We start from the raw sequence: 12,688 nt of genomic DNA on the forward strand, positions 1-12,688 counted from the left end.
ATTGATTAATCCCCCAGGCTCAAGCAGAACTACTCAAAGCTTTCAGAGAAAAATCCATAAAGTGCAAGCAAGATCTTCACTTCACCTCGATTCTACGCGTTGAAGATACTCAAAAAGAGCGAAATCAACTCTGAGCAGGAAAAGAAGCAGGCAATTTCATAACGCAATATCTTGGAGTCTATGGATCATCCCTTCATTGTGAAATTGCATTATGCTTTCCAAACCAAATCCAGACTCTTCCTCATCGTTGATCTGCTTGCAGGAGTATGAATTTGCTGATTTAGGGATAGCTTTTCTACTTGCTACGCAAAATGAGGAAATTCTAAGAGGAAATGGCTCGCTTCTATGCTGCTGAGATTCTGCTGGCCTTGGAGTATCTGCACAGCAAGAGCATCATATACCGTGACCTTAAGCCAGAAAACATCCTGCTTGATGCTGACGGTCACATCAAGATAACTGATTTCGGCTTTCGAAGATGATGTACAGTTCAAACCAGAAAACTTACAGTCTCTGTGGGACTCCAGAGTACATAGCTCCTGAGGTTATCATCGGAGGAGGCTACACGCAAGCTGCGACTGGTTCAGCTACGTACCTATTTGATTGATAAAGGGATCACTAGTTTACGACATGCTGACTGGTCGGCCTCCCTTCCTCAACAGCAACAAAAACACAATGCTCAAGAACCTTGTGACCAATCCCGTCCCTCTCCCTTACTACCTTCTGACAATGCCAAGTCCCTCCTCAATGGCCTCTTCAAGATCAAGCCATAGGAGCGTCTCGGCTTCAGAGGTGGAGCATAGGCCATAAAGAAGCATAAATTCTTCGCTGGCATCAACTGGAACGATCTACTGAACAAGAGGATAAAGGCGCCTGTGACCTTCACCGAGCAACTGAAGGTCTAAAGCTAATAGCTCTACATAAACAACAACGGATTCGAGAACTGGAGCAGTTGGCAAATGAACATGGAGAGTCCAACCGTCAAGAAGACCAAGGAGAGCAAGGGGCATTTCGAAGGCTTCACCTACGAGAATTGCGAACTTGAGTACGAGTTCGATGAAACCCCCACTGCATACAAAACATAGAGTGAAAACTCTTACTTTGTGTATATAGTTTCCCCTCCTAATATATCAATACGACCAGATACGGCTCGGCTGAAGAGAAGGGCGGATGATGGGTATGGGCGGATGGGAAGGGGATGGATGGATGGATATGGCGATGTTGTAAAATATTTGGTTTGAATTATAATAAGGATGGAGGAGGGAGAAACCTCCAATTTGAACTACGGCTGCTCTACTGCATCTACCTGCCCACTTCGCTCTACTACGCTCTGATGGTCATCAACGACTACCCCAGCAACCTCGTCTTCTTCGTCACGCTGCTCACCCTCACCTCGGCCTGCAGATCGCACCACCGGAAATTGCTTGTCCTGCAAGCCATAATCACGTTCGCGGATCTTGCCATCAAGGTCTTGTCCTCGCTGCAGGTGGTCACCCTTAGCAGCGACGTGGCTGTTCTCGACGACCATATCGTGAAGATGATGCTTGCGTTGTCCCCCTAAGCTGTGGACGTATCGACGCTGGCCTATCTCGCGATGGTTCTGTTCAGCTGGGCGCTTCCCTTCGCCTACCAGTAATAGCAGGAGAACGGAAAATCTCTGGACTACTATTTGTTCCTCCAGTCGATTTCCAACCTGCTCGATTTCATCACTCCCGTCCTCATCTACGCCCTAGGCTTCACCAAGCTATCCTCCAAGTCGTTTAGAGAGTGGATTTAGGAGCTCGGACCGTAACTAAACTGAGCAATTTCGACATGTTCGAGCAGTGGCTTGGAGTCTCATCACGGCCTCTTCCTTATCCTCCATAAAAGGAAGTAATATTTACGGAAATTCTTAACCGTGATGATCCTTGGGCTGATCATCCGGGATCACCACATAAAGGTATACTACCCAGAAATCAGTCTGTACAATTTGAGACCGATCTACATCAATGCCATCAAGATATCGATTGTTCTCTTCTTTCGAGTCCACAACCAGACCTCACATATCAGATAGAGGAAGCTCGTAGATGGATGAAAGGGAAAGTAGCAGGCAAAGCAGTTACAAACGCTATACTCTCAAAAGAAAAATGACTCTGAAGGCGTAGAGAAACCATCTCTTTATCCTAGTCCTTATCCTCTTCACTATCTTACGCTCATCCTCACAATGGACTCGGAAACATCATCGTAATAATCGGAATTTTTCTAAATTTGCCAAACTACAGGTAAACTTCCTTCCGCCGATGCATAGGAGTGGGCATAACTTTGAGTTTCTTGCTTCAGCCCAACCAGTTCATTTATTTCATCTTCCTATACGTTGCCAGGTACATTTCATCCCACGATCATGTCTTTGAGAAGAAAAACTGGTGGATTTTCATATAATTAGGTCGTATCATCATACTCCTCAGCAAGGTTTCAGTCCTTAACTTCCTAATTGGTTTGTTTCAAAGCGAAGTATTGGTGCTTTTTACCATTATCTTCCGGACAGCTTGCAGTTTTTTCCAGTATATTCTCGTATTTATGGGAACAGAAGACAACTATATTACTATGTCCAATACTTTATCCCCAATTCCGTGGTGACTGACGCACTCTATGGACTCATTTCATCTTCTTGAAGATGTATTCACAATCAAGGACTCAGAAATTCGCAGGGACTGACATTACAGACATCTTTAGATAATATCCTTTCATCAATTACTTGAAAAAGCTTTGAAGATTCTGAAGATTTTCCATTGGATCGCATATATTGTCATATCTCTTATGATTCTCAATAGCCAGCCTTCTCTCTTTACTCTGATGAGAGTGACTCCTTTGCTGCTGGCCTTTGTTATAGGCATATTTTAATCCCATCGCTCATAGTGGACGCAACGCATATGGACTTGGAACTTTACACGTCCTTTAGCATAGCTTTTGTCAAATATTTCTATCTGCTTTCCAAATACTAAAACTTATCCCTTTGGCTGGTCACAATCCTCTAGCCGTTGCAAAATAACTATGAATTCATCGGTCTTTCTCCTCCCGACCACTCCTACCTGTGGATTTCGTTTGCTCCTGATTTCTTGGTCATCGTGATCAATGCAATCGTGCTTTTCCTGTTCAAGATATAGCTATCAGAAGTGAATTATAACCTGCAGAAGGAACGCATTCTCCAGGAAGCGCATCTAGAGACCAGGCTGCTGGAAGCTGAAGATGAGAAGGAGAAGAATATACACTATCTATACAAAAATTACATCAAATCCATTGAGTTTAAGTTCAAAGAGTCATCAAGTTCAGGCCCGTTTTGACTGACTTCATCGTAGACATATGCCTTTCTTGCTATCTTGTCGTCTTCTATTTGTTTCCTCGATAAAGGTATTCCATTTCTTCCCTCGCATACTTGTAGCTTTTTATGTTGGGTATGTACGTCAGGATGGAAAGCACACCTGCAATTACCTTTTCAGTTCTCTCATCGCTATCAGCAGCATGACCTTCTCATTCTCTACATCACTTACTTCCTAGCCATGATCTTCGGAACAGAGAACAATTATAATTAGCCATCATTCTCTCCAAATACTTCGTACTTGTTATTGCTGTCATTTTCAACTAAACTAACTAAGCTTTGAGGAAATTCTACAACGAAAATAAGATAATAAAAAGAATTAATATTCGTTTTTGGCTTTTCAGCTGCTTGCGCCGATGATTCCCAACGAAAAACTGAAGAAATAAGTATTAATTCTCTATATTCATCTATTCAAAGTTCTCACGATTGCCTTCTACCTAACAAGACTGGTCTATGGTTCTCGTTAAATCCAGATAATTTAGCTCGGAGGTATCGTGATCTGCTAATAGTCTACGGGATGGTAATGAACGTAAAGGAAGTTTACAAAAGTTACTGGATTTACTGTCTGCTTGCCTCAATAATGGCTTCTCTGTGGCAAGGCTACTATGAATCCTTTATATGTTGGCGTTTGCAAGGATATAATATATGCTAATCGAAGAGTTTAATTTGCTGATTTTCATTTAGAAGTATGGAGTGACCAACAAGACCTCTAACGATGAGATGAGGAAACGAGTAGAAGAAGTATAGTTTAAGTTTGGCTCTTAGAATAGATTGTAAGCCATTTCGGAAGTGAGAGAGGTTAGATAGAAGTCAAGTTATATGAGCTTCGGTTAAGAAGAGATCATTTGGAGATAGCAAAACGCTTATGCCACTATAGTTTGGATCTTGCCTCTTCTTTGCCTTATCCTGATCATAATGGGAGTGCTTTTCTATCAGAAGGGCATAACTGGATTTGTTCTTTTCATCATTACGCTGGCTGGCATTTTGAATTGTTTGCTGGACTTCTTCTAATGGTCTATTTCCAGTGTTTTCACCTAAAGAGTCATCAAGGTATCACTATCATTGTTATTTACCTTTCTGGAAGCCACATATACAATTAGTTTTTCTTCAAAAACGCTTCGCATGCCACTTTTGATAACAATATCGGAATTTTCTTCATGCTTGTTGGCATCTTGGGGTATTTCTATCTGGCGCAGTATAAGGACTAAAAGAATATAAATAAAGATTACGAGTATAGCTATTTGATTGACTTCAGCGCAAGAGAAGCAGGAAGCGATTGCATACTGGAAAAAGAAATGTGATATTGTGAGTGAGCTTGGAAGCCAAATCCATAATGAGAAGAAAATTCCAGTCTCCGCAAGATATTCCAGCATAAAGAAAATTTAGGAATAAAAGTGGAGCATTTATCTCAAGAACTGAAGGAAAATTGCTCCATAGAAGGTCCAGGTTTGAAAATTTGGAAAGATAGAGGACATTGAAGAGGAAAAAGTGTTTAAAAAGGAATAATTCGAAGTGTATTCTAACATGCTGACATTTATGAGTTTGGAAGACCTTCAATATTGCTACCTAAACCTCAACAACTACTGCAAGGGTGACTTTGGAGCCGAAAGCGATATCACATAGACAACATCTAGGCTAAAGGAGTGGGTCATTGAAAATTTTTAGAACTCATTTTACGAGACTTTGAACAAATGGTAAAAATACCAATACTTTGCTGCTCTTAAGAAAGAAGATAAGTTCGCTACGCTTGAGAAGATAGAGAGGAAATGGAAAAAGCAGAGAAGAGGCTTTTGAATATTAAAATGAAGGCAAACTCTAGCAGGCTTCATCAGAAAATATTGTATCAGATATCGTCATCCCTACAATAAAACCTGAATAATATGAGTTTTAAGACCCCATGGAAAAATACATGAGGGATTCCTTGAGCTTGAAGGGAAAAAACTCATAAAATCGATCAGTAGATTTCGGTTTGTGAGAGACTATTGCAGTTAAAGGATCGACTTGAGATTGGGAGAGCTGAACTGGCTGGCTCGGAAAATAGTTCAGAATATTTAAATTTTAGGCCTTATGCAACAGCTGGTTGGAATTTCTTCGGAGGAGTCTATACGATACCGACTAACATTGCTATCTTTTCATGGGCGATCGTGCTTTAGACGAAAACAACTGTTATCTTCTGGCTTTTCCTGCTTATCTACTCTTCACAATCCTCGGGATTAAGCTGCTGTTGGTCTATCTGCCCAAACATTTCTTCATCAACTTCCTCTTCTACTATAATCCCAACGACTATTTCTACTAATTTATACTGATCTTTGTCTGTGCAGCATAGATTGTTTTCCTGAAACTGGGAGGAACTTCCGAAGTGAGATATTCGCAAAGATAAAGCATTTTTGATGCATTCTATCGTAACCTATTGAATCAAGCTTCCAAAGGCCAAAGAAAACCAAAGTAATCATAGTTTTTGGAGATCTACAAACACCTAAAAAGTGAAAATAGGTATTCATTCATCCATCGTGTGTTTGCAAAGGGAAGGCTAAAGCCAGGCAAAGACTTATACCCTCTGCTTGCATAGTCCAAGTCATTATTCTCCTTTACATTTTCTTCTTCTACGATATGATGTATTCTAATCTAAAAACAACCGCAAATCGTTAGGTGAAATCCTGACAGTGACCCAATTCTCAAAGAACATGATCGTTGCCCTATTCTTTCAGGCTTTGATCATGGTGGCAGACAGGATAATCGTTTCACTTAACTTGATCGATAGCCTCAATCAGAAACTATAGAACTTTTTTGTGAATATTGCCTTTTCGAATGAGTTGAAATATGATCCGCTAACAGAGACTTAGATGCAAAAATTGAACCGTTTCGATTATTTGCTCATAATAAAATACATTTTTCACGTTCTGTTGCTATTTGCATTCAATTTCTTCGTATATTTCTACATTCCATCTGGAGGATTACAGAAGAGCATCATTCCCTAATGCTAGAATACAGTCTGTGGCAAATCCTACACTTTCTTGTCCATCTTTCTCTTGCTCTATCTGATATACTTTGTCATATCTGGCCTCCAGATCAAGCACGGATTCAACCGCAACAAATGCAGAAACACTTTGATGTAGAGATACAACTGGGTGGATTACTATATCTACATGTTTTTCACCGGCATTCCCTTCCTGTGGTAGTTCAAAAAGATATCAGATGGACCATAACTGCCACTGCTCTTCCGCTTTTCCACTGGATGAAATTCGAAGACATCAATGCAAGAATGTACCAATCTAAATGCTAGTCATAAATCCTGAAGATAAAGCCTCTCGGCAAAGGGCCATGGTATAAGTATTTGATGGGTCCACCTGGTTTCTCTTCATCCTTGGCCTCGTCTTCTCGCCGATCATCATGTATTCCAGCTTCAATCCTTCGCAGTGCAAGACAACATCCTGGCGGCTTCAGTGAAGCTTCAGCTTGTCATGGATAAATACGTGTATTATAACTTCTTCTAGACTTCCCATACCAACATCATCAGTGATTAGTCCATGTAGGCTACAACAAGAAGATACTTGGATTTTTCGATAGGGCGAACATGTATAAGATAGAAGCCAGTAGCTATCCTGATCAGATATTTATGCTCTCAGAACCAGCTGTGATGCAATTGTCAGAACACATACGAAAGACATACCAAAAAGTGATGAATCATCAATTTTAGCTGAAGCTGTCGTGAGTGTAACGTAAAAGTAGGGAGGAGAATCTACAATTGAATGGGGTAACAAATATCTAAACAATACTGAGCTGCAAGGCCTTTAAAAGGCAATGCACAGCAATGGGACTCTTTAAATCTCTAACTTTTACAGTCCATTCCCTGGAGAATTAAACAACCAGACCATATACCTCACCAACCGAATAAATGGAGAGTATTATGAGTTGTAGACTAACCGGCTTCGCAGATAAAACGATGGAAAAATCTTACCAAAAAAAGGCTTTTTATCTTCTACAAAAGTTCAGTGAAGTATAAGGTGGCAATAGGGTTGCTCACATTCTATTTGACTTACGTCGTGCTCATAAATAGTCTCTTCCGCATGTACCTAACGGGCGGAATATAAAACATAATCTTCTAGGGCTGCTAGCTTCAAAAAATTCTCTTCATTTGCGAGGCAGTCCGAAGCGCAAGGATCTTATAAAACTTCTACCAATAATAATACCTTTACTTTTCATTGGTGGACCTGATGAGATACCCTCGGATGATAAAGGACATCGCTGACGACTTCAGCAATTTGCGCAAGGACAAGAATAGTTGAATCATATAACAGTAATGATACTTTATATCACCATACTTCATGCGAATCAATATCTATTAGATCAGTAGAGGTTCTTCTGGATCAGGAACCGGCGAAGAGCCAGGATCTGGTAGACTCCGCTCACGATGATCACGAAACATTCGATGAGAGTGATAGTCACGATCCTCTTGCCCTTGTGCAGACTCAAATCGACCAGCTTGTCCTCGAGCTATCTCTCCTTCTTTTGGTTCTGGATCGTGTTGACGTTCATTTCCCTCATCTTCGTGGCAGTCTCGTAGAGGATCTTCAAGTTCTATTCGTTGGCCAGTTCCTTGGGGATTTACACCTTGCCAATGCTATCCTCGAAGTGTTCCTCGGCCTTGAAGCCCATGAAAATCACGTCGTGAGGTCCAAAGGTCCTCTGGGTGACGAATTCGACGCACAGAGAGTAGATACGTCTTGATCGTAAGGATTGTACTGCTTTGGAGGAAGAAATTGTTGCGGAAGGTCTTGTTGTCGTCCACGTATAGGGTCTCTTCGATTTCTCTTGTTTTTTAGTTAATGAGGATGATTTTGAATCTTTCCCCCTATTGCTTGCTTCCGATAGCTGGGAAGATGGCTTCCACTTTGATGGGCTTGGTAGATTGATGCATACATCGAATGATGAGATGAGGACTGTGCATGTGGGCGAGTTTGCTTTCAGGATGAACTAAACAGAGGTGGTGAGAGCGGCAAATAAAGCGAGGAAAGTTGCGATGGTTATGGCCTTTGCTGTCATGTGCTATGTTGTATCAAATAAAACATATCATTAGAATCACACGCTTTTAATCATCAGACATTTGACTTAAATTAGTACCGAAAAAGCAGGAAAGGATTCAATGGAAAATGATATATGGTTGTGCTGTGTGAGGGTGTTAAAAATGAGATCATTCCATATACTTAATGGAGTAGTAGGCGTTGAAGTCGAGACGAGCTAATAACGCTTTCAGGTTGGATATCTTGGACTTTCCTTCTCTTCTCAGCTGCAGGTATAGGCTCTTGAAGGTGGTATCGAAGCAGGACCTTACTTCCCGCAGATCCTTGTATGACTTGTTGAGGCCGAAATCATGCTAATACGATGCTTCGCCTGTCATTCCGCGCTGGAACTGCATCCTCTCTTCGGCATATTTGATCTTTTCATAGTACTAATCGAAGTTTTCCTGCAGTCTGTTGTAGACTATCTTGAAATTGCTGATAGCGGTGTAGATGCTGTTCAAAGAGATCTGTATATTCTTCTCCTCGGCGTGCAGAATGCGATCTCCAGGATTTCCAGTTGAAACTGGCTGTGTTTCTTCAGTATCTAGTCGAAGTTCTTTGCCTCGTCGATTTCCTTCCAAAAGATATCCCACCTGGATTCGATCGTGACCATGAGGTAGCTATCTAAGCTGTTGATTACCTTCTGAGGTTGGTGATGGCATGGGACATTTCGTTTTGGAGGATGTAGGCGAAGTGGAATATGGAGTGAAGTTTCCTGTTGCGTACGCCAACGATCTGGCAGGATTGCCTGCGAGCGAGCGAACGCCAGATCATTTTGAGAATCTCCTAACTTGCTTCAATTTCCACAGAAGGTGGAAGATCTTCTGGTAGCTGAGCATCACCTCAGGCGAAAATAGAACTCGCAGTGGCTCGATGCCGTCCAGAGAGTAGTGGAAATTGAAGCAATCCCAGCATTACACTGCATTGCTAAATTACACTTCTTCGCAAGCAGTCTGTCGAGGATGTTGTTCTTGAATGACCTCGTTTGTGCGGCAGTGCGAAGTCCACGAAGCACTTGGCAATCGCATCTGAGATGTAGCCATCGAGAGTCAGTTCGCTAACCTAATGCTTCTTCAACGATAGTTTTTCCTTAAGGTTGTCGTATAGGTGCTGGATAAAGTCTCCGTTTCCGCACAGGAAGAAGTCCCTCATCGATTTTAGGTGGTACTTTAGGTGGAATTGGCTGAACAGAGTCTAGACTAGCGCAGTGCTGATCTATTGGTGGGCTGTAGTCAGCCATCCCGTGAAGGTAGCAGAGACGAATGCTTATAGGCAGTCGGTATCTGTTCCCTCTGGCTTCTCCACTGTGATGAAGGCAGTCTTGACGTTGTAGTAGACTTTGCACTTGTTTTGCAGGAAGTATATTGATTTCCAGCGCTGAAGATCATCTCGGCAGCCTGTCCCTCCAAGATGCTGGGGATGTTCTCGCAATGAGCTTGAACCTTTACTTCCACTCTCGCCCTCCTCCAGTTTTATATTCTCCCAAATGAAGAACTCATTCTCGGTGTCTTCCAGCTGTCCCAGGTAGACCCAGCTGTGAATATAGTTCAGCAGCGGCTTGAGGATCTACGACAGCATCCTGTTGAGGAGTTTGTTGACTTCGGTGAGGCCGTTCGGCCGGTACGAGTTGATGATGGATATGACGTGGCTTCCGTTGAATGGGTCCACTGCCTACAGGATCACCGCTAGCCACCTCAGGATCTGTTCGGGAAGGAAGGACTAAATCTCCAGCCGCCGCAGGGTCAGCTTGTTTGCTACAAAAGTTCCTCCATTTTGGCGATCCAGAAGTAGAATTGCTTCAGCTATTGGTGGACGGCCTGCTTGAGAGCCTTCCGGACCGACCCTCCCTTCTAGGAGAATCCCGCTATCTTCTTGTGCAGCCACCCCAGCTCGCCAATCTCGCTAACCGTCGTCTTCACAGCCAGGCCCACATCAAGCGAGCTCTTAGTCGATACTCTCCATTCTCTTCCCCATTTACGCAGAGGTGATATTGGTGAACACAAAAAGGAGTTGTTTTACCAGATCCATCTCTGAGACTGCATGCTCGATGCTGCCTCTATACCTGACGAATCTCAAGGTTTCTTCTGCTGTTTGGTCGGTTGCGGCGGTACTTTCAGATCTATTTATGCTGTACTGTGATTATTTGCATCGAGGGTGAGGTTGCGGCGGAAGAGGTTGGAGATGTCTTGATCCTACACTGCGTACCTTATTCGCTGCTGTTTATTTCTGACAATTTGAGAAGTGTCTCCAGGATTTCCCTCCTGTGCGAAATGGCGCCATTCTGCAGGAACTCCTCCGCCACCGCCGAACACTTAACAGCCGACTGTTTATCACCAATGGCCTCCACCTAAATTATTCAAAAAGTATCTTTGACGTGATTTTTTATATCAATTCCTACGGTGTATCCCTTGGGGATCTCGTTGGTTCATTTCTTATGATCTGGTTGCACTTGTTTTGTAATTTCTCTTTGAGTTCCTGCGTGTGATTATCGTGTAAGATTCTAATGATGCGATTGATTTCGTTGCGGACAGTCTGTGGTGTGTGTTCCATCAGTTCAAATATCATTATAGTGAATACCGAAATAGCGAAGGCGATGCATACGCATATTAAAAATCAAATTATTCATTCACTCATTCGCCAATGAATTCTCCTCGAAGACCTACTAGCCCAGCAGTCGCTCCTGCAGGAAAGTGGCCCGTCGCTACTAGTTCTCCTTCCGCTACCTGTACCAACTGTACAGACGCTGGATCCCCTTCGGCAGGAAGTAGAAAATGCAACCGATCCACACCAGCGGGTTCGCCAACGTTCCCAATATTATCGATACCATTACGATCCAAAACTTCTTGCAGAAACCGTCCGGATAGAGACAGTTCCAGAAGACGTTACCGATGAGGACTGGCCCGCAGGCCACCATGGCCACTGGCAGGATCACCGGAATCCCGATGATGAAGAGGAAGAGCAGTCCCACCCTGAGCAGGACGATCTTGCACTTGCCCCAGTCGTCCCTGGGCCGGTCCTGCAGTCCGGGGCATCCGAAGGGATTGAGGGCGCTGAAGTGGGCGGTGGAGTAGTCGCTGCCGCAGAGCCAGCACCACTCGAAGTGGCAGATGGAGCAGGTCATGTGGTTGCAGCCTGCGATTTTCTCCACCAGGCCCTGGCACTTCTTGCACTTCTGGATGTCAGAGGCGTTCTCCCAGTCCTCTATCTGCTTCCTGAAGGCGCCCTCGCAGCTGGAACGCGGGTGGGCCTACCTGTTGCACTTGTTGCAGATTTCTGTTGCGCACTTGGGGCATTTGCTTGTCTTTTTGTTGGTATTGGTGCTGACGACTACCGAGCACTTGGGATTGGGGCACCACTTGAGGTTGGGACTCTTCTGGATCTCCAGGTTTCGGATGAAGAGGCGGTACTTGTTGAAGGTGGGGACGTCGGTGAGGTCGCGGATGAGGTCGGGCGCCAGGAGGACGCCGCAGTGCGGGCAGGAGATCTTTTCCACTCTCATGTTGCTGATCTTGCATAGGGGGCGGATTTACCTCTTCCCTGATGTAGCTGCCCATGCACTGCAGGCAAATGTTGTGCATTTCGTCCTTAATTTAAAGCATGTCGCTCTTGGGAAACTCGATGTAGCAAATCTCGCAAGTCTCTCTCTCCTGGAAGGCTTCAGGCTCGTCCATGTCCGATACCTCGCCGATCATATCTTCCCTGTCTCTCTATATCTACTCGTTCACCCGGATGACGCTTACCTATATATGGTGACTGGATGGTTCTTCGCAGACGCGGCAGGCCTATGGTCTTTCGTGGTGGGGGATGAAGGCGTGGTTGATGGTTCCGTGGTCGTTGGTGAGGAAGAGGTTGAGGGCCTAGGTGTATGGGTGGGTACTTCATTGATGTTGGTGGGCGCATGAATTCTGAGGAGGAGGTAGGCGAGTTCTGCGTCGATGTTCATGTCGTTGATGAGGTAGGCTGCGAGTTCGTTTTGCCGTTTTTTGTGGAAGGAGCTGCGGAGGGAGGATCTGATGCTGTGATTTTACATTCAAGAATTATTTATGCCTCACAGAATGACAAAGTATAAGGATTGTGAAGGATTACATTTGTAGGAGGAAACGCATGCAATTAATTGGGATTGGCTGGATGGTGAGCATTGGAGTTGGTATTTGATATGTGAGATATGCTGTTTTAGTATTTATAGAATAAATATGGGGTTGGGGTTGGGGTTGGGGTTGGGGTTGGGGTTGGGGTTGGGGTTGGGGTTGGGGTTGGGGTTGGGGTTGGGGTTGGG

At 43.8% G+C, this 12,688-nt stretch overlaps 1 protein-coding gene across 1 annotated transcript; it reads left to right on the forward strand.

Moving 5' to 3' along the window:
* Window positions 1–332: 332 nt before the first annotated feature.
* Window positions 333–600, forward strand: LOC126409514 (uncharacterized). Its single transcript, XM_050075481.1, is given in 3 exon segments — window positions 333–463; window positions 508–569; window positions 572–600. Coding segments are annotated over 3 exon segments (222 nt in total).
* The last annotated feature ends 12,088 nt before the right edge of the window (window positions 601–12,688 follow it).

The sequence above is a fragment of the Nymphaea colorata genome, unplaced genomic scaffold (genome assembly GCF_008831285.2).
Source record: "Nymphaea colorata isolate Beijing-Zhang1983 unplaced genomic scaffold, ASM883128v2 scaffold0481, whole genome shotgun sequence".
Taxonomy (NCBI): domain Eukaryota; kingdom Viridiplantae; phylum Streptophyta; class Magnoliopsida; order Nymphaeales; family Nymphaeaceae; genus Nymphaea; species Nymphaea colorata.